This window comes from Phyllobates terribilis, unplaced genomic scaffold, assembly GCF_046119375.1.
Source record: "Phyllobates terribilis strain yellow unplaced genomic scaffold, ASM4611937v1 Scaffold_13__5_contigs__length_258822181, whole genome shotgun sequence".
NCBI lineage: Eukaryota > Metazoa > Chordata > Amphibia > Anura > Dendrobatidae > Phyllobates > Phyllobates terribilis.
Genome location: NW_027362773.1, coordinates 210,376,597 through 210,399,891, shown reverse-complemented (window position 1 = coordinate 210,399,891; position 23,295 = coordinate 210,376,597). Strand labels below are relative to the sequence as shown.

The 23,295-nt window shown below is 42.6% G+C and overlaps 1 protein-coding gene across 4 annotated transcripts in view; it reads right to left on the bottom strand.

Annotated features, from left to right (window-relative positions):
* CPNE7 (copine 7) overlaps positions 1-23,295 on the bottom strand; it is a 99,815-nt gene that overhangs the window by 11,100 nt on the left and 65,420 nt on the right. For all 4 annotated transcript variants that reach the window (XM_073659195.1, XM_073659196.1, XM_073659198.1 and 1 more), the window contains 2 exons: positions 21,330-21,463; positions 21,128-21,182 (listed from right to left, as the gene is read on the bottom strand). In XM_073659195.1, coding sequence (XP_073515296.1) covers positions 21,128-21,182; positions 21,330-21,463 — 189 coding nt within the window. The remainder of the gene's footprint in view (positions 1-21,127; positions 21,183-21,329; positions 21,464-23,295) is intronic.

The following is a 23,295-nucleotide window of genomic DNA, read 5'->3' as shown; positions in this document are numbered from 1 at the left end:
CTGGAAGCTACAATTGTCCACAATGTTTTGCACTAAACTAGAACTGGAACTAAGGGGCTGAGACTGAACCTTAAAAAACAAGCCCATAGTATTATTCCTCCTGCACCAAACTTTTCTCCGGCACAATGTAGTCAGGTGGGTAACGTTCTCCTGGAATCACCAAACCCAGACTCCATCATCAGACGCCAGATACAGAAGTGTGATCCGTCACTGCACAGAACACGTCTCCTCCAGAGTCCAGTGGTGGCAGCTTTACACCACTCCATCCGATGCACGGCATTGTGCTTGGTGATGTGCGGTTGCATGGAGCTGCTCAGCCATGAAGCTTCTGGCGGGGGCGCAGTGTTTGTGCTGAGGAGGTCTGGACTCTGCATTTATGGGGTCAGCAGAGTGTTGGTGACTTTTCTGCCCTCTGCTCCTCAGCACTCGACCCCTCGCTCTGTAATGTTATGGGGTCTCCACTTCCTGGCTGAGTTGCTGCAGTTCCTTCCACTTTTCAAAAATATCGCTCACAGGTGATGGGGGAAGATTTAGGAGAGAAGAAATGTCATGAATGGACTTGTTACCCCGGTGGCTCCTATTACAGGACCGCGCTGGTGACTCGCCCCCTGAGCCGTGGGGCACTCAGAGCCGGGCAACAGGCCAATAATGGGGGTAGTAGTGGCAACCCAGTCCGTGGCTCAGGTTGGTCAGACCAAATGTTGTGGCAGTCTATTTGTAGGGTTTTAAATGTCCGACTACGCCACCAGTGGATTGCGGTCAGGGTTAACCACCGCTGCAGTGCAGACCGCTGGGGCAGATGTAAATGTGCAGCACTGAATAGTACAACTCCCCACGGGAGGAGTATGGCCCCAGGGCAGTATATAGATGGATGATGGAGGGGATGATTCCGACCGCAATAGCCAGGAAACGGAGGCCTCTTAAACAGTTCAGGGTCTTTATTAGAACAGGTGAGACGACCCAAAAACAGTCCCGGCTAGGAGGGGGCCTGGATGTCTGAGAACAAGTGGGAAGCTGGCCCTGGTCAGGGTGAGGGTGAAGGCCTACCGTACTCTCTGCACTCTTTCTGGCTATTTCCCTCCTTGTGGTGTAACAGCCCACGTTCCTGAGCTTGCCGTGTCTTCTCGCCCGTATGGCTTGCAACTTGGGTCCCTTTCTACTCTTGGCTTGGTGCAGCTCTGCTGGTCCCTTCTGCTGTGGCAGAACCTCCGGGCTTCTTAGGCCAAGGAACATACAATCCCCTGCGGACTGGTTATTTGCTGTAGGACTTGGAATCCTAACAGCCTCGGACACCAAAGTCCGGTAGTTCAGTTTCTCTCTCAGCCTGGACAGGCTCCCGTCGCCTTCCGTCCCTGGCTCGTGGCTACTCTGCTGCCACTCGTCCTCCTCAGCCTCAGCTGAACTGGCTCTCTCTTCTCTGGGACACCTCTCACTCCAGAGACAGGTGGTCCAGAACTCTCTAACCCTGCCCCCAGTTCCAGCTTTTATAGGGGCAGCCTGCTCCCCCTACTGGCCTGGGACAGGAGGTGCTGCATGCTAATGGTCCCTGACCAGAGAACCTCCCCCTTGCTCTCAGACACAGCTTTATTATACATTTGTGGCATCCAGGCCAGGGTGACACACTGGTATCAGTCATTTTGTCACAAATATCTATAATGTTGGGTTCAATCGCAGCCTAGATACACACTGCATGGCTAGGTGACTGATTTTCTACACCGGTGGCAATGGGACTGCATGAAAATACTTAACGCAATGATTAAATACACGCGTCCCAATACTTTCATCCATACAGTATATCTCAATCCTAAGACTTTGGAGATGTGAGAGATCCGGATTCTTCTATAGGGACCATCTGGTATTGGGGGAACGTTCATCTGTTCCTCTTTAGCTGGAGATATTCTGTGATTTTTTCCTGCTCAGATTCTCATTTCTTAGTGACACGGCTTCACATCTATTGTTCCCAAGACTTCAATTGAATTCTTGGTCTTGTCACTTTGAGAATCTCACGGCCCTAAGTGTCGGTAATTACCTGCGATTTACATCTCATTAGCGGCAGATTTCTTGTCTGGCGAATGATATGATATAAGACTGGGTGACATTCACTCCGACAGCATAATTTTTGCTTGTAACTTGTAGACATTGTTACCCGATTGTCCTCTGTTGGAAAGTAATATATCAATAATATCTACTGCGCAAAAAATCGCTGGTTTCATATTAAATTTTGTTATTGAGCGCTCAATTGTTATCATCCATATAACGGATACGCAAATGTTCCCAAAGCATGGCGGCATATGCAGAATACTGATGTAACTGCACTGGTTAAAGTATTATCAGCCTTAGTATATGCAGTGAAGGAAATAATTATTTGATCCCTTGCTGTTCTTGTAAGTTTGCCCACTGACAAAGACTAGAACAGTCTATAATTTTCAGGGTAGGTTAATTTTAACATTGAGAGATAGAATATCCCCAAAAAAATCAAGAAAATCACATTGTATAAATTAGATAATTTTTTTGCATTTTGCAGTGAGAAATAATATTTGACCCTCTACAAACCATTTTGAGTTCTGGCTCCTATAGACCAGATGCTCCTAATCAACTTGTTACCTGCATTAAAGACAGCTGTCTTACATAGTCACCTGTATAAAAGACTCCTGTCCACAGACTCAATTAATTAGTCAGACCCTAACTTCTACAACATGGGCAAGACCAAAGAGCTTTCTAAGGATGTCAGGGACAAGATCATAGATCTGCAAAAAGCTGGAATGGGCTACAAAATCATAAATAAGACGCTGGGGGAGAAGGAGACAACTGTTGGTGCAATAGTAAGAAAATGGAAGAAATGCAAAATGACTGTCAATCGACTTCGATCTGGGGCACCATGCAAAATCTCACCTCGTGGGGTATCCTTGATTATGAGGAAGGTGAGAGATCAGCCTAAAACTACACGGGGGGAACTTGTTAATGATCTCAAGGCCGCTGAGACCACAATCACCAATAAAACCATTGGTAACACATTACACCTTAAAGGTTTAAAATCCTGCAGTGCCCACAAGGTCCCCCTGCTCAAGAAAAAAATGTGCAGGCCCGTCTGAAGTTTACCAATGAACCCCTGGATGATTCTGTGAGTTATTGGGAGAAGGTGATGTGGTCAAATGAGACAAAAATTGAGCTCTTTGGCATTAACTCAACTCGCCGTGTTTGGAGGAAGAGAAATGCTGCCTATGACCCAAAGAACACCGTCCCCACTGTCAAGCATGGAGGTGGAAACATTTTGTTTTGGGGGTGTTTCTCTGCTAAGGGCACAGGACTACTTCACCGCATCAGTGGGAGAATGGATGGAGCCATGTACCGTAAAATCCGAGTGACAACCTCCTTCCCTCCACCAGGACATTAAAAATGGGTCGTGGCTGGGTCTTCCAGCAAGACAATGACCCAAAACATACAGCCAAGGCAACAAAGGAGTGGCTGAAAAAGAAGCACAGTAAGGTCATGAAGTGGCCTAGCCAGTCTCCAGACCTTAAATCCATAGAAAACTTATGGAAGGAGTTGAAGCTCAGAGTTTCCAAGTGACAGCCTCAAAATCTGAATGATTTAGAGATGATCTGCAAAGAGGAGTGGACCAAAACTCCTCCTGACATGTGTGAAACTACCTCATCAACTCCAAAAAATGTCTGACTGCTGTGCTTGCCAACAAGGGTTTTGCCACCAAGTATTAAGTGTTGTTTGCCAGAGGAATCAAATACTTATTTCTCACTGCAAAATGCAAATACATTTATCTAATTTATACAATGTGATTTTCTTGATTTTTTGGGGGATATTCTATCTCTCAATGTTAAAATTAACCTACCCTTAAAATGATAGACTGTTCATGTCTTTGTCAGTGGGCAAACTTACAAAAACAGCAAGGGATCAAATAATTATTTCCTTCACTGTAGCAACTAAACGCCATATATTAAAGGGGGTGCCCTTTTTTTAACAATCACTTGCTCATTTTAAGGTTTCTACAACAATAGCCTGATCAAGTGACCTCCCATCTCTAGGAATCCTAGTGATCAAGTAGGAGAATCAGCACTAAGTGATACATTTCCCTGCAGTGCCCCCGCAGGGGAAATGAAGCATGACACCATTTAAATCAATGGACAGCTCATGTGATTGATGCTCCCTGCCAGCTCTCAGGATGGCAGATCCTCAAACTAATCCCTGCAGAATATTATTGCCCCTTTTTGCTATTGAAATAATATACTTTTATTGCATTCTTAAATATTTTTCACCAATATGTTCTGTAATAAAATCTCTCTCCAGAGTTTGAAAATTCAGATTCCTGTTTGTTGCCTTTTTGCATCTTGGATCTTGTGATTATCTAGGTCAAACCCTTTATGTGCAGCCTAAAACCTACTCTAAGCTATAAAATATGTATAAATGTATTATTTCTGTATATAACCCATATAGATGGTTTACATATAGTAATATAGTGGCACCATACAAATGCAGGAAATGCTCCTGGGCCCCAATAATTAATGGGTCCCTATGAGGCAATTTTGAGTTAATTAGGAGGGAAGGGCTGCTGGATGTTTTACATCACCTTCAGGTCATGTTTCAAGTGTCCAAAGCTCATGATATAATGACATTTGTGAAGTAAGGGGTTAATATTATACATATTGACCACAGGGAACATTTTTTGGAAGGTATGCAGGTTATTCCCAAAATTTAGGATATAGTGGCTTCATTGTCCACCCTACTGAGTGCCTTCTGGTCTGCTCCAATGTACATCTATGGCCCATATGAATGCACTAGACCCCTACTGCCTTGATGGGTGGCCAGACCATTACTGGAAGGAAAGATGCTTACTGCCTAGATGGATGCACAAGATTCTTATTGCCTTGATGAGTAGACCAGTCACCAGACACTTACTGATCAGATGGGTAAACCAAACCTTTACTGCCCAAATGGGTGGACCAGACCCTCTCTGCATGAATGGGAGGTTAAGACACTTGTTGTCCAAATGAGTGCATGAGACCCTTAATGTCGAAATGGCTGGACCAGACCACTGCTGCCTAAATGGTTGAAACGTAATGTCCAGGTGGGTGAACAAAATCCTTATTGCCCATATGGGTGCATGAGACCCTTACTGTCCAGATGGACGGACAAGACCCTTTTAGCCTAAATGGATCCAGAAGACCCTTATTGCCCAGATCTTTGCATAAGACCATTATTGCCTAAATGGATGCATTGCAATTCAGGTGGGTAGAACCAGACCCTTATGTCTCAGATGGGTGCATGTGAACCTTATTGCCCAGACGGGTGGATCAGACACTACAGAGATGGGTGAATCTGACCTCTTCTGCTTGGCAGGGCCAAAATAACCATTATTGCCCAGGTAAGCAAACCAGACTCTTACTATACAGATGGGTGGGCTCTGAATGCCTGGATAAGTGCCCGAGACCTTTATTGTCCAAATGGATAGATCAGAGACTGCTCAGAGGAATAGGTGAAACTTCTACTGCCCAAACGGTTGCATGAGATCCTTATTGCCCATCTGGCTGTCCCCAACCTGTAGCTCGAAAGCCCCATGTGGCTTGTGGGCCTGTGATATGTGGCTTGCGGCCATCTATTAGGGCTGAATGTGGCTCTCAAGGTCAAAAAGGTTGGGGACCTCTGGTCTAGATAGTAGAAGAAGACTAATGGCCATTTGGGTGGACCAGACCAAAACTGTCTAGATGGGTTAACGAATTCCTTATTGCTTGTTGGCTGAGGCCGGATAGGATAAAAAATTCGACATTTCACATCTCCTCTGATGAACACCTAGACGCTAAAAATATTCCATATATTCATAGTCTGAAGTAATTAAAAGAGAACAATAAGCTCCTGTGCACGAGATTCGATAATGAGTAATGCTTTACATTCAGCCTCCACTCAAAGTAATTCAATGCGTCAAATATCAAAAATAAAATATATATGTAAAAAAAAATCCAACAGTAGAAGGGAAATGAGAGTAATGCTGAAAGCATCGTCGCAAGAATAGAAAATACCATAATAGCAGCAGAATGTGAGACGACAAAAGCAAGCGGCATTACATACAGAAGATGGATCAAGGACGGCGGATAACTGCAGGGGACAAGAAGCGAAACACATTGTGGCTTCAGAGGAAGAGCTGGATGAGCGACAAAGCTGACACTTCAATCTTTTCTATGGATGCTTTACATTTCAGGGGCTCCTGAACCTTCTCCTTGGTTATATAGGATCCTAGCTGTGCCGGAGAGATACAATGGTCCTTGATGAACTGGGAATGACGCATGTGGCGTATGTGTGGCTTCATGCATGGTCTTGGTATTCATTCCATACCTCTACGTCATTGTATCTGGTGATGTTTCAAAAAGGGTAAAATTTTTCCATTTCCAGATAATTTCCAGATATTTTCTAGACATAGACACATGCTCCTTGCACAAAAATGGCTTCTGGTGGCCACCACCACTTGGCGGCCACCACTATCCCTCTCAGAATGATTAACAAATGTATGGGTTCGCCTAAAAAAAATAAGATTGAGGCACTGTTATCTGAGCAGTGTATGGCGGTATTATTAGTCCACTATATGGCACTATTAGATCGGCATTATTGTGTTGACAGTGTCTTACTAACCTTCCTTCCCTTATAACATCATAATGACCTGTTGGAAATTTTGCAAAAAGTTGCTGGTTATATAGTAGGGTTCATCAGTTGCCCTATTTATGCCAAATTAATGCCCAGGGCTTCCAATGAATAAAAAGTAATAGGCTGATGTTTTTAATCATAATTTTGCAGGCACTGCCTGTAAGGATCGACCTCGGATGTGAACAATATTTTATTTCTGTACGGATCATGTCTCGTGATTTTATAGCCTACGGCAAAATTCTTTATTTTTAAATTCAGTGAAAAATAATGAATATTGCCAGCAACAACTGAACCAGACCTGACAGTGTCTACAGGCGATATATAGTGTGCCGTTATTAACGAAATGTACAGGAATACATAGGAGAGAGTCTAGCATTAATTCCTACCCAAAAATGTTCTGCGTAAAATATTAGAAATTATTTAAAATAAAAGATTCCAGAAAGCAAAAACTGTATCAAAACCAGCACCACAGACCAACAGGTCCCTAAAAAGTAAAACTAACAGAGTGCTTCCCTTATGTACAAGAATATAACTACTATAATACTGCCCCTATGTACAAGAATATAACTACTATAATACTGCTCCTATGTACAAGAATATAACTACTATAATACTGCTCCTATGTACAAGAATATAACTACTATAATACTGCTCCCTATGTACAAGAATATAACTACTATAATACTGCTCCCTATGTACAAGAATATAACTACTATAATACTGCCCCTATGTTCAAGAATATAACTACTATAATACTGCCCCTAGGTACAAGAATATAACTACTATAATACTGCTCCTATGTACAAGAATATAACTACTATAATACTGCTCCTATGTACAAGAATATAACTACTATAATACTGCTCCTATGTACAAGAATATAACTACTATGATACTGCTCCCTATGTACAAGAATATAACTACTATAATACTGCTCCCTATGTACAAGAATATAACTACTATAATACTACTCCTATGTACAAGAATATAACTACTATAATACTGCCCCTAGGTACAAGAATATAACTACTATAATACTGCTCCTATATACAAGAATATAACTACTATAATAATGCCCCTATGTACAAGAATATAACTACTATAATACTGCCCCTATGTACAAGAATATAACTACTATAATACTGCCCCCCTATGTACAAGAATATAACTACTATAATACTGCTGCTATGTACAAGAATATAACTACTATAATACTGCTCCTATGTACAAGAATATAACTACTATAATACTGCCCCTAGGTACAGGAATATAACTACTATAATACTGCCCCTATATACAAGAATATAACTACTATAATACTACCCACTGTGTACAAGAATATAACTACTATAATACTGCCCCCCTATGTATAAGAATATAACTACTATAATACTGCCCCTATGTACAAGAATATAACTACTATAATACTGCCCCTATGTACAAGAATATAACTACTATAATACTGCTGCTATGTACAAGAATATAACTACTATAATACTACCCACTGTGTACAAGAATATAACTACTATAATACTGCCCCTATGTACAAGAACATAACTACTATAATACTGCCCCTATGTACAAGAATATAACTACTATAATACTGCTGCTATGTACAAGAATATAACTACTATAATACTGCTCCTATGTACAAGAATATAACTACTATAATACTGCCCCTAGGTACAGGAATATAACTACTATAATACTGCCCCTATATACAAGAATATAACTACTATAATACTACCCACTGTGTACAAGAATATAACTACTATAATACTGCCCCTATGTACAAGAATATAACTACTATAATACTGCCCCTATGTGCAAGAATATAACTACTATAATACTGCTGCTATATACAAGAATATAACTACTATAATACTGCTCCTATGTACAAGAATATAACTACTATAATACTGCCCCTAGGTACAGGAATATAACTACTATAATACTGCCCCTATATACAAGAATATAACTACTATAATACTACCCACTGTATACAAGAATATAACTACTATAATGCTGCCCCCCTATGTATAAGAATATAACTACTATAATACTGCCCCTATGTACAAGAATATAACTACTATAATACTGCCCCTATGTACAAGAATATAACTACTATAATACTACCCACTGTGTACAAGAATATAACTACTATAATACTGCTCCTATGTACAAGAATATAACTACTATAATACTGCCCCTATGTACAAGAATATAACTACTATAATACTGCCCCTATGTGCAAGAATATAACTACTATAATACTGCTGCTATATACAAGAATATAACTACTATAATACTGCTCCTAGGTACAGGAATATAACTACTATAATACTGCCCCTATATACAAGAATATAACTACTATAATACTACCCACTGTGTACAAGAATATAACTACTATAATACTGCCCCCTATGTATAAGAATATAACTACTATAATACTGCCCCTATGTACAAGAATATAACTACTATAATACTGCCCCTATGTACAAGAATATAACTACTATAATACTACCCACTGTGTACAAGAATATAACTACTATAATACTGCTCCTATGTACAAGAATATAACTACTATAATACTGCCCCTATGTACAAGAATATAACTACTATAATACTGCCCCTATGTGCAAGAATATAACTACTATAATACTGCTGCTATATACAAGAATATAACTACTATAATACTGCTCCTATGTACAAGAATATAACTACTATAATACTGCCCCTAGGTACAGGAATATAACTACTATAATACTGCCCCTATATACATGAATATAACTACTATAATACTACCCACTGTGTACAAGAATATAACTACTATAATACTGCCCCCCTATGTATAAGAATATAACTACTATAATACTGTCCCTATGTACAAGAATATAACTACTATAATACTGCCCCTATGTACAAGAATATAACTACTATAATACTGCTGCTATCTACAAGAATAAAACTACTATAATACTGCTTTCTATGTACAAGAATAAAACTACTATAATACTGCTCCCTATGTACAAGAATAAAACTACTATAATACTACCACCTGTGTATAATAAAATATAGTGCCTCCAGAAATAAGGATATAGATCTGAATGCTTGGGACAATTTTCCTGCCTCGCTAGACAATCTATATCCCTACCATATACCTTCCTTATTATGTACAGGATGGGTAAATGGTGCATTTGAATATTTTTTATGTGACGTCTCATCTCCACCTATTTTGAGACTGAGCGAGCCTGAAATGAGCTGATAAGTGGAGATTAATGGCCTTGGAGGGGCGTCACCTTAGAGAAAAGCACCCTTGAAATGTCGCTAGTGCAATAGACTAGATTGAATCATCTGAAAGCCTTTGTGTATAATACGTTATAGTTGCAGTCATATAAAGGGTAATTGCGGCGGTGGTAATTATCCTTCACTAATTGATGCCATTAATTTACCCAAACAGTAAAAGATTCAAGATGAAAGCACAATTACGGTTGGACGATCATTCATTCCTATGTTTATCACAATCATTTATCAACGTGACCCCCGACAACGATTGTTAAGGAGGCTTCTCGCCTTATGTTAGATCCCATAGAGAGAAATATAAGAACGTGTTCCAAGGTTCAGATATGGCGTCAGTGCAAAAATAGGATAAACTCACCCCAAAACTGAACCCTTACTGCTTGGCCGATCCGAGTCAAGTGCATTTAGGTAGGAAACTTTTAGACCATTTTTGCTGGTAGTGTTGGTTTTTTTTAACCCCTTAATGATCAGACATGAGATGGCCTCATACAGAGTGTGCTTTACATAATTTGTCCCGCAAGAGGTCATAAAAGATATCTGGGGAATAATGTACAGTACATTTTTTCTTTATCATGAGTTTTTTCCTCTGTAACTGGAGCATTCATAGGAACCTCAGTTACAGAGGAAAACATAGCCCACTATATTACCCAAATTGGCTCTGCAATGCAGGTCAGTGCCGCTGTTTTTATTTAGTACATAGGGGTCATTGAATGATATGTAGCTGGCAAAAGAGAAGACATCAGCAGTAAGAAACGGCCAGAGACCCGACCAGCTTCTACTAGATTTTAAGGGCAAGAGCTTTAAGCAGTGCACTGTAAATTTTACAATGGCGTGTGCTTAAAGCGCACAATCAAAGCATTATAAATTTACGTCGCTTGGATGTTATCAGGTTAAATAAAAATAGCAAAGGGTAAGAAATGTTTTAAAATAATTTAATTATCCTGATTTACTTATTCAACTCCACCCCCACCCCAGCCAGTCCAGCAGCAACGGCATTACATCCATTATCTAAGTGACCGCAGCAGACAATCAGCAGACAGGAAATGGTAACTGGAATGATAAACCTGATGTCATCGCTGCAAGATAGAAGTGAACCACCAGAGCGGCGCCATGGAGATTTTCTTGACCATTACAAAAAAAGTAAGCTGCACGCTGCTTGGGACCTGCCCCAAGTATGTAGACTTACAGCAAAGTGTGGCTTCCGCTCATGTCTTTTTTGATTGCCCAATTCATGTAATATCACGTTCCCCCTGCAGCAGACACCTGCAGCAGCCCCCTGCAGCAGACACCGGCAGCAGCCCCCTGCAGCTTCCCTTGTGATTGACAACAGTTTATCATTAAAAGAAGAGGATGGTCACAAAGGACAACTCTTTTAGAGTACAAGCTCATCTCTAATATCTCCACCAACATTATTTTCTGCTATATTGTAGCACTAGAAAACGTCTAGAAATATCAATCCCATGAAGCTGCTTCCATCTTATTAGACCTCATCAGTACAAGATACTTGAATAGCAGCTTGGATGAAAGAAGTAACAAATCCATTTATTCCGCACTACAAAACTAGAGAAAAAAATACTAAAAACTGGAGAAGATTAAATTACTGTTAATCACATTGTATCTTTTCCTCCGAGCCATTATAAAGCCGGCGATATTTGCTCGTCGTGTTCTTCCAATCATTTACACATCAAGACCAATTACGAAAACCTTCAAAGACGATTTTTTTTCAAAAGAAACATTTCCTATGATTTGCAACATCAGCACTTAATTGAGAGAGCGTTTCATTGCCATCAAGCACAGATTAAAGAGAAATCCTTGTGCATTATTCAGAGTGTAATAAATTGGTGAAGCACTCAGAACAACTCGAGAGATCACTGAGAGGGACGGAGCGAGAACACAGACCAGTGCGGGCTGCTAATTACTGAGGGTCATTGAGGAAATATCCTCAGATATGGTGAGAAGTCAGGGGAGGGAGGGAATGGAGAAATAGGTCACAGAAAAGAGTACTGGCAAAAAAAGCAAACATCAGTAATAAAAAGCATAATGGAGCCCATTGTAATAAAAATAAGGGCTATGGACACCTTTAATATGCAAAAAATATATATTTTTTTTTTTACATGTTATTGGTTACCTTCGGTTAAAAACGATGCACTAAGTTTCAGACTGCAGTCTACATTTCTTCATTCATTTTCAGACCCACTGATTTGCAGCCTGCTCCTAGTTTCAGAATTTTCTGGTGTGGTTGTGTCCCTCGTAGAAATACAGGCTGGGTGTGAGCTTTGTATGTCTCTCCCAGTAATATAGACTGGATGTGAGGTATGTGTGTCTCTCCCAGTAATATAGGCTGGATGTGAGCTCTGTGTGTCTCTCCCAGTAATATAGGCTGGATGTGAGGACTGTGTGTCTCTACCAGTAATATAGGCTGGATGTGAGCTCTGGGTCTCTCCCAGTAATATAGGCTGGCTGTGACTCTGTGTCTATCCCAGTAATATAGGCTGGATGTGAGATCTGTGTGTCTCTACCAGTAATTTAGGCTGGATGTGAGCTCTGTGTGTCTCTCCCAGTAATATTAGGCTGGATGTGAGCTCTGTGTGTCTCTCCCAGTAATATAGGCTGGCTGTGACTCTGTGTCTATCCCAGTAATATAGGCTGGATGTGAGATCTGTGTGTCTCTACCAGTAATTTAGGCTGGATGTGAGCTCTGTGTGTATCTCCCAGTAATATTAGGCTGGATGTGAGCTCTGTGTCTCTCTCCCAGTAATATAGGCTGGATGTGAGCTTTGGGTCTCTCCCAGTAATACAAGCTATATGTTAGCCCTGTGTTTCTCTCCCCATAATATAGGCTGTATAAGAGGTCTATGTCTCACTTCTAGTAACATAGTGAAAGAGAGGTCTGTTTGTCTGTACCAGTAACATAGGCTGGATGTGAGTTCTGTGGTTATCCCAGCAATATCAGCTGCATGAGCGATCTGTGTGTCTCTCCCAGTAATATAGGCTGGAAGTGAGATCTGTGTGTCTCCCAGTAATTTAGGCTGGATGTGACCTCTGTGTCTCTCCCTGTAATATAGGCTGGATGTGAGCTTTGTGTCTATCCCAGTAATATAGGCTGGATGGGAGGTCTGTGTGTCTCCCAGTAATATAGACTGGATGTGAGCTCTGTGTGTCTCTCCCAGTAATATTAGGCTGGATGTGAGCTCTGTGTGTCTCTCCCAGTAATATAGGCTGGATGTGAGCTTTGTGTCTATCCCAGTAATATAGGCTGGATGGGAGGTCTGTGCGTCTCCCAGTAATATAGGCTGGATGTGAGCTCTGTGTGTCTTTCCCAGTAATATAGGTTGGATGTAAGCTCTGTGTGTCTCTCCCAGTAATATAGGCTAGATGTGAGATCTATATGTCTCTCACAGTAATATAGGCTGGACGGGAGGTCTTTGCGTCTCTCCCAGTAATATAGGCTGTATGTGAGCTCTGTGTCTCTCAAAGTAATATAGGCTGGATGTGAGCTCTGTGTCTCTCAAAGTAATATAAGCTGGATGCGTGTCTCTCCTAGTAATACAGGATGGATGTTAGGCCTGTGTTTCTCTCCCAGTAATACAGGCTGGGTGTGAGAATTGTGTGTCTCTCCCTGTAATATAGGCTGGATGTGAGCTCTGTGTCTATCCCAGTAATATAGGCTAGATGGGAGGTCGGTGTGTCTCCCAGTAATATAAATTGGATGTGAGCTCTGTGTGTTTCTCCCAGTAATATAGGTTGGATGTTAGCTCTGTGTGTTTCTCCCAGTAATATAGGCTGGATGTGAGAGTTGTGTGTCTCCCAGTAATATAGGCTGGATGTGACCTCTGTGTCTCTCCCTGTAATATAGGCTGTAGGTGAGCTCTGTGTCTATTCCAGTAATATAGGTTGGACGGGAGGTCTGTGTGTCTCCCAGTAATATAGGTTGGATGTGAGCTTTGTGTGTCTCTCCCAGTAATATAGGCTAGATGTGAGCTTTGGGTCTCTCCCAGTAATACAAGCTATATGTTAGCCCTGTGTTTCTCTCCCAATAATATAGGCTGTATTTGAGGTCTATGTCTCACTTCCAGTAACATAGTAAAAGAGAGGTCTGTTTGTCTCTACCAGTAACATAGGCTGGATGTGAGCTCTGTGTCTCTCCAAGTAATATAAGCTGGATGCGTGTTTCTCCTAGTAAAACAGGATGGATGTTAGGCCTGTGTTTCTCTCCCAGTAATACAGGCTGGATGTGAGCTCTGTGTGTCTCTCCCAGTAATACAGGCTGGGTGTGAGCTCTGTGTGTTTCTCCCAGTAATATAGGCTGGATGTGACCTCTATGTCTCTCCCTGTAATATAGGCTGGATGTGAGCTCTGTGTCTACTCCAGTAATATAGGCAGGATGGGAGGTCTGTGTGTCTCCCAGTAATATAGGCTGAATGTGAGCTCTGTGTCTGTCCCAGCAATATAAGCTGGATGTGAGCTCTGTGTGTTTCTCCCAGTAATATAGGCTGGATGTGACCTCTGTGTCTCTCAAAGTAATATAGGCTGGATGTGAGCTTTGGGTCTCTCCCAGTAATACAAGCTATATGTTAGCCCTGTGTTTCTCTCCCAATAATATAGGCTGTATATGAGGTCTATGTCTCAATTCCAGTAACATAGTGAAAGACAGGTCTGTTTGTCTCTACCAGTAACATAGGCTGGATGTGAGCTCTGTGTTTATCCCAGCAATATAAGCTGGATGAGCGGTCTGTGTGTCTCTCCCAGTAATATAGGCTGGATGTGACCTCTGGGTCTCTCCCTGTAATATAGACTGGATGTGAGCTCTGTGTCTATCCCAGTAATATAGGTTGGATGGGAGGTCGGTGTGTCTCCCAGTAATATAGATTGGATGTGAGCTCTGTGTGTCTCTTCCAGTAATATAGGCTAGATGGGAGGTCGGTGTGTCTCCCAGTAATATAGATTGGATGTGAGCTCTGTGTGTTTCTCCCAGTAATATAGGTTGGATGTTAGCTCTGTGTGTTTCTCCCAGTAATATAGGCTGGATGTGAGAGTTGTGTGTCTCCCAGTAATATAGGCTGGATGTGACCTCTGTGTCTCTCCCTGTAATATAGGCTGTAGGTGAGCTCTGTGTCTATTCCAGTGATATAGGTTGGACGGGAGGTCTGTGTGTCTCCCAGTAATATAGGTTGGATGTGAGCTTTGTGTGTCTCTCCCAGTAATATAGGCTAGATGTGAGCTTTGGGTCTCTCCCAGTAATACAAGCTATATGTTAGCACTGTGTTTCTCTCCCAATAATATAGGCTGTATTTGAGGTCTATGTCTCACTTCCAGTAACATAGTAAAAGAGAGGTCTGTTTGTCTCTACCAGTAACATAGGCTGGATCTGAGCTCTGTGTGTTTTTCCCAGAAATATAGGCTGAATGTGAGCTCTGTGTCTCTCCAAGTAATATAAGCTGGATGCGTGTTTCTCCTAGTAATACAGGATGGATGTTAGGCCTGTGTTTCTCTCCCAGTAATACAGGCTGGATGTGAGCTCTGTGTGTCTCTCCCAGTAATACAGGCTGGGTGTGAGCTCTGTGTGTTTCTCCCAGTAATATAGGCTGTATGTGACCTCTATGTCTCTCCCTGTAATATAGGCTGGATGTGAGCTCTGTGTCTACTCCAGTAATATAGGCAGGATGGGAGGTCTGTGTGTCTCCCAGTAATATAGGCTGAATGTGAGCTCTGTGTCTGTCCCAGCAATACAAGCTGGATGTGAGCTCTGTGTGTTTCTCCCAGTAATATAGGCTGGATGTGACCTCTGTGTCTCTCAAAGTAATATAGGCTGGATGTGAGCTTTGGGTCTCTCCCAGTAATACAAGCTATATGTTAGCCCTGTGTTTCTCTCCCAATAATATAGGCTGTATATGAGGTCTATGTCTCAATTCCAGTAACATAGTGAAAGAGAGGTCTGTTTGTCTCTACCAGTAACATAGGCTGGATGTGAGCTCTATGTTTATCCCAGCAATATAAGCTGGATGAGCGGTCTGTGTTTCTCTCCCAGTAATATAGGCTGGATGTGACCTCAGGGTCTCTCCCTGTAATATAGGCTGGATGTGAGCTCTGTGTCTATCCCAGTAATATAGGCTGGATGGGAGGTCGGTGTGTCTCCCAGTAATATAGATTGGATGTGAGCTCTGTGTGTCTCTCCCAGTAATATAAGTTGGATGTTAGCTCTGTGTGTTTCTCCCAGTAATATAGGCTGGATGTGACCTCTGTGTCTCTCCCTGTAATATAGGCTGTATGTGAGCTCTGTGTCTATTCCAGTAATATAGGCTGGGTGGGAGGTCTGTGTGTCTCCCAGTAATAAAGGTTGGATGTGAGCTCTGTGTGTCTCTCCCAGTAATATAGGCTGGATGTGAGCTCTGTGTCTCTCTCCCAGTAATATAGGCTGGATGTGAGCTTTGGGTCTCTCCCAGTAATACAAGCTATATGTTAGCCCTGTGTTTCTCTCCCAATAATATAGGCTGTATATGAGGTCTATGTCTCACTTCCAGTAACATAGTGAAAGAGAGGTCTGTTTGTCTCTACCAGTAACATAGGCTGGATGTGAGCTCTGTGTTTATCCCAGCAATATAAGCTGGATGAGCGGTCTGTGTTTCTCTCCCAGTAATAAAGGCTGGAAGTGAGATCTGTGTGTCTCCCAGTAATATAGGCTGGATGTGACCTCTGTGTCTCTCCCTGTAATATAGGCTGGATGTGAGCTTTGTGTCTATCCCAGTAATATAGGCTGGATGGGAGGTCTGTGTGACTCCCAGTAATATGGGCTGGATGTGAGCTCTGTGTGTCTCTCCCAGTAATATAGGTTGGATGTAAGCTCTGTGTGTTTCTCCCAGTAATATAGGCTAGATGTGAGATCTATATGTCTCTCACAGTAATATAGGCTGGACGTGAGGTCTTTGCGTCTCTCCCAGTAATATAGGCTGGATGTGAGCTCTGTGTCTCTCAAAGTAATAGAGGCTGGATGTGAGCTCTGTGTCTCTCAAAGTAATAGAGGCTGGATGCGTGTTTCTCCTAGTAATACAGGATGGATGTTAGGCCTGTGTTTCTCTCCCAGTAATACAGGCTGGATGTGAGCTCTGTGTGTCTCTCCCAGTAATACAGGCTGGGTGTGAGATCTGTGTGTCTCTCCTAGTAATATAGGTTGGATGTGACCTCTGTGTCTCTCCCTGTAATATAGGCTGGATGTGAGCTCTGTGTCTATCCCAGTAATATAGGCTGGATGGGAGGTCTGAGTGTCTCCCAGTAATATAGATTGGATGTGAGCTCTGTGTGTCTCTCCCAGTAATATAAGTTGGATGTTAGCTCTGTGTGTTTCTCCCAGTAATATAGGCTGGATGTGACCACTGTGTCTCTCCCTGTAATATAGGCTGTATGTGAGCTCTGTGTCTATTCCAGTAATATAGGCTGGATGGGAGGTCTGTGTGTCTCCCAGTAATATAGGTTGGATGTGAGCTCTGTGCGTCTCTCCCAGTAATATAAGTTGGATGTTAGCTCTGTGTGTTTCTCCCAGTAATATAGGCTGGATGTGACCACTGTGTCTCTCCCTGTAATATAGGCTGTATGTGAGCTCTGTGTCTATTCCAGTAATATAGGCTGGATGTGAGATCTGTGTGTCTCCCAGTAATATAGGCTGGATGTGATTGCTGTGTGTCTCCCAGTAATATAGGCTGGATGTGAGGTCTGTGTCTCTCCCAGTAATATAGGCTGGATGTGAGCTCTGTGTGTCTCTCCCAGCAATATAGGCTAGATGTGAGCTTTGGGTCTCTCCCAATAATACAAGCTATATGTTAGCCCTGTGTTTCTCTCCCAATAATATAGGCTGTATATGAGGTCTATATCGCACTTCCAGTAACATAGTGAAAGAGAGGTCTGTTTGTCTCTACCAGTAACATACAGTACAGACCAAAAGTTTGGACACACCTTCTCATTTAAAGATTTTTCTGTATTTTCATGACTTTGAAAACTGTACATTCACACTGAAGGCATCACAACTATGTTATGTACTTAACAAAAAAGTGTGAAACAACTGAAAATATGTCTTATATTCTAGGTTCTTCAAAGTAGCCACCTTTTGCTTTGATGACTGCTTTGCACACTCTTGGCATTCTCTTGATGAGCTTCAAGAGGTAGTCACCGGAAATGGTCTTCCAACAATCTTGAAGGAGTTCCCAGAGATGCTTAGCACTTGTTGGCCCTTTTGCCTTCACTCTGCGGTCCAGCTCACCCCAAACCATCTCGATTGGGTTCAGGTCTGGTGACTGTGGAGGCCAGGTCATCTGGCGTAGCACCCCATCACTCTCGTCCTTGGTCAAATAGCCCTTACACAGCCTGGAGGTGTGTTTGGGGTCATTGTCCTGTTGAAAAATAAATGATGGTCCAACTAAGCACAAACCTGATGGAATGGCTTGCCGCTGCAAGATGCTGTGGTAGCCATGCTGGTTCACTATGCCTTCAATTTTGAATAAATCCCCAACAGTGTCACCAGCAAAGCACCCCCACACCATCACACCTCCTCCTCCATGCTTCACGGTGGGAACCAGGCATGTAGAGTCCATCCGTTCACCTTTTCTGCGTCGCACAAAGACACGGTGGTTGGAACCAAAGATCTCAAATTTGGACTCATCAGACCAAAGCACAGATTTCCACTGGTCTAATGTCCATTCCTTGTGTTCTTTAGCCCAAACAAGTCTCTTCTGCTTGTTGCCTGTCCTTAGCAGTGGTTTCCTAGCAGCTATTTTACCATGAAAGCCTGCTGCACAAAGTCTCCTCTTAACAGTTGTTGAAGAGATGTGTCTGCTGCTAGAACTCTGTGTGGCATTGACCTGGTCTCTAATCTGAGCTGCTGTTAACCTGCGATTTCTGAGGCTGGTGACTTGGATAAACTTATCCTCAGAAGCAGAGGTGACTCTTGGTCTTCCTTTCCTGGGGCGGTCCTCATGTGAGCCAGTTTCTTTGTAGCGCTTGATGGTTTTTGCAACTGCACTTGGGGACACTTTCAAAGTTTTCTCAATTTTTCGGACTGACTGACCTTCATTTCTTAAAGTAATGATGGCCACTCGTTTTTCTTTACTTAGCTGCTTTTTTCTTGCCATAATACAAATTCTAACAATCTATTCAGTAGGACTATCAGCTGTGTATCCACCAGACTTCTGCACAACACAACTGATGGTCCAACCCCATTTATAAGGCAAGAAATCCCATTTATTAAACCTGACAGGGCACACTTGTGAAGTGAAAACCATTTCCGGCGACTACCTCTTGAAGATCATCAAGAGAATGCCAAGAGTGTGGAAAGCAGTCATCAAAGCAAAAGGTGGCTACTTTGAAGAACCTAGAATATAAGACATATTTTCAGTTTTTTCACACTTTTTTGATAAGTATATAATTCCACATGTGTTAATTCATAGTTTTGAAGCCTTCAGTGTGAATGTACAATTTTCAAAGTCATGAAAATACAGAAAAATCTTTAAATGAGAAGGTGTGTCCAAACTTTTGGTCTATACTGTAGGCTGGACGTGAGCTCTGTGTCTGTCCCAGCAATATAACTGGATGTGAGCTCTGTGTGTTTCTCCCAGTAATATAGGCTGGATGTGACCTCTGTGTCTCTCCCTGTAATATAGGCTGTATGTGAGCTCTGTGTCTATTCCAGTAATATAGGCTGGATGGGAGGTCTGTGTGTCTCCCAGTAATATAGGTTGGATGTGAGCTCTGTGTGTCTCTCCCTGTAATATAGGCTGTATGTGAGCTCTGTGTCTATGCCAGTAATATAGGCTGGATGGGAGGTCTGTGTGTTTCTCCCAGTAATATAGGCTGGATGTGACCTCTGTGTCTCTCCCTGTAATATAGGCTGTATGTGAGCTCTGTGTCTATTCCAGTAATATAGGCTGGATGGGAGGTCTGTGTGTCTCCCAGTAATATAGGTTGGATGTAAGCTCTGTGTGTCTCTCCCAGTAATATAGGCTGGATGTGAGATCTATATGTCTCTCACAGTAATATAGGCTGGACGTGAGGTCTTTGCATCTCTCCCAGTAATATAGGCTGGATGTGAGCTCTGTGTCTCTCAAAAAATATAGGCTGAATGTGAGCTCTGTGTCTCTCCAAGTAAGATAGGCTGAATGTATGTCTCTCCTATTAACACAGGATGGATGTTAGGCCTATGGTTTCTCTCCCAGTAATACAGACTGGATGTGAGCTCTGTGTGTCTCTCCCAGTAATACAGGCTGGATGTGAGGTCCGTGTGTCTCTCCCAGTAATATAGGCTGGATGTGATCTCTGTGTGTCTCTCCCAGAACATGGGCTGGATGTGAGGTTTATGTGTCTCCAGTAATAAAGGATGGATGTGAGCTCTGTGTGTCTCTCTCAGTAATATAGGCTGGATGTGAGCTCTGTGTGTCTCTCCCAGAACATGGGCTGGATGTGAGCTCTGTGTGTCTCTCTCCGAACATGGGCTGGATGTGAGGTTTATGTGTCCCCCTGTAATAAAGGATGGATGTGAGGTCTGATTGTCTCTTCCAGTAATATAGGTGGAATGATTTGTCGAGGTCTCTCCCAGTAATGTAGGATGGACGCGAGCTCTGTGTCTCTCCCAGTAGTATAGACTGGATGTGAGGTCTGTGTTTACAGGATGCTGCTGCTACCCGTAGCTAGCATGTATCAGCACAGCTTCATTCCTCATGAAGGACCATGGTGGTGCAACCTCTTTTTAACATAGATGTCCAATTTTTAAAATAGACTATTAATGTTTGAGTGGTGGGGGTCCAAGCCCCAAGACCTCTCCCACCTGCAAAATGAATAAAGGTATATCATCATTTGAAAGGGCTCAGCTGGTATACCAGGCACAGCCATACTTCTTTTCTTGCACTTTGTCTAGGTCATCCATGTAAGAACATGGTGCCAAGTGGACAAGCCACTGTGCCTGTGTACATTATGAGGACCAGACCTTAGAACGTTCACTTTGCAAATTGTTGAGGGTCCCATAGATCTGACCCATAAAAATCAAACATGAATGGCTGATCATGGGTAAGACCATCAATGTTTAAGTTCCAAAAATCACTTTTCCAGAGGGGTTTCACTTGAAATGATCACACGTTCTATCAGATTCACTATATAATGACACGTTCACCAGCCATTACTATATAGAAAATGTTCTTACCTCATATTTTGGAGGAATGCGAGCACCAAATCCAAGGGCAGAGAATCGTTTATCACTAAAAAGAGTAGACAATCAAGAGTAAATAGGGGGCCTGAAATACAATAGTGACGGTCCATGCAGAGTGACTTAGAAGACTGAGAAGGCCACGAATCATATCTGGAGTCACAAACAGTACAGACACAGAGGAAGGGGTGCTGAACACCTGTCATAATCTTGGCAGATTTCTCCCACAGCAACTAAGGCCTTCAGATACTCGTTGGGCTGGTAAGGGTTAATGTAATGAAGGGAACAGCTATTTCGGGGATCTCCGTTGGACGCTGTGAAGTCTATGGCAACCTTACGAGAAGAAGCAGAGAGTCAAGCATGTTAGCGAGTTCCTGATGCGGCCATGAAGGTGCAGATGTTGACTAGATGTGCATGCAAGGAGTTAAAGGATTATTCCATAAACAACATTAAATGTGGCCCCTATCCGAATTGCTGGGGGTCCCAATGGAGCAATAGTGAGCATGTGCAACACCACCTCTATAGACAGTTAATGGAGCAGTAGTGAGCATGTGCAACACCACCCCTATAGACAGTTAATGTAGATCCAGTGAGCATGTGCAACACCACCCCTATAGATAGTGAATGGAGCAGTAGTGAGTATGTGAACACCGCCCTTATAGACAGTTAATAGAGCTCCAGTGAGCCTGTGCAACACCACCCCTATAGACAGTTAATGGAGCTCCAGTGAGCATGTGCAACACTACCACTATATACAGTGAATGGAGTGTTAGTGAGCATGTGTAACAGCATCCCTATAGACTGTGAATGGAGCTCCAGTGAGCATGTGCAGCACCACCACTATAGACAGTTAATGGAGCTCCAGTGAGCATGTGCAACACTACCACTATAGATAGTGAATGGAGCAGTAGTGAGGATGTGCAACATCATCCCTATAGACAGCTAATGGAGCTTCAGTGAGCATGTGCAACAATACCACTATAGATAGTGAATAAAGTGTTAGTGAGCATGTGTATCACCACCCCTATAGACAGTTAATGGAGCTCCAGTGAGCAAGTGCAACACCATCACTATATACAGTGAATGGAGTGGTAGTGAGCATGTGCAACAGCATCCCTATAGACAGTGAATGGAGCTCTGGTGAAGAAGTGCAACACCACCGCTATAGACAGTTAATGGAGCTCTAGTGAGCATGTGCAACACCACCCCTATAAGCAGTGAATGGAGCGGTATTGAGCACGTGCAGCATCATCACTATAGACAGTGAATGGAGTGGTAGTGAGCATGTGCAGCATCATCACTATAGACAGTGAATGGAGCAGTAGTGAGCATGTGCAGCATCATCCCTATAGACAGTGAAAGGAGCAATAGTGAGCATATGCCATGCCACCCCTATAGACAGTGATTGGAGCTCTGGTGAGAAAGTGCAAAACCACCATCATAAACAATGAATGGAGTGATAGTGTGCATATGCAGCATCATGACTATAGACAGGGAATGGAGCTGCGGTGTGGAAGTGCAACACCACTCCCATGGACAATGAATGAAGCGGTAGTGAGCATGTGCAACACCACCCCTATAGAAAGTGAAGGAGCTCTGGTGAGCATGTGCAACACCATCCCTATAGAAAGTGAAGGAGCTCTGGTGAGCATGTGCAACACCACCCCTGTAGTGAATGCTCACTACTGCTCTATTCACAGGAAGCTTTAGTGTCCCGTTTCTGATTATCAATGGGATCCTAGTAGCTGTGACCCCAGCAATCATGCATTTAGCACTTATCCTGTGGCTAGATGATATATGTTGTTTATGGGACGACCCCTGTAATTAGAAGGAGCAGATGCAAAATTATAGGACAACTTTGAGGACCACGACAGGTAGTCACTCTAAGATCGTGCCACTTCCACCTCTTCTGGGAGTTGGAAAAATGATCTAACCTCCTTTTCTACCATGGAGAGGACCATGGTCATAATGGGCGTAAATACCAGGGGTTGAAGGTATAGCAACTGTGGGGGCCACCAGCAAAATTAAAGAGATGATGGGCAGGAGAAGGACTAGGACAGTCATCGTTTTTCCATTTATTGAGCATGATGGTGGCCATGATGGTAAGACCCTTCAACTTGCAAATGGGCCCCCTGACCATGCACATGTCCATATTTCAGCACATT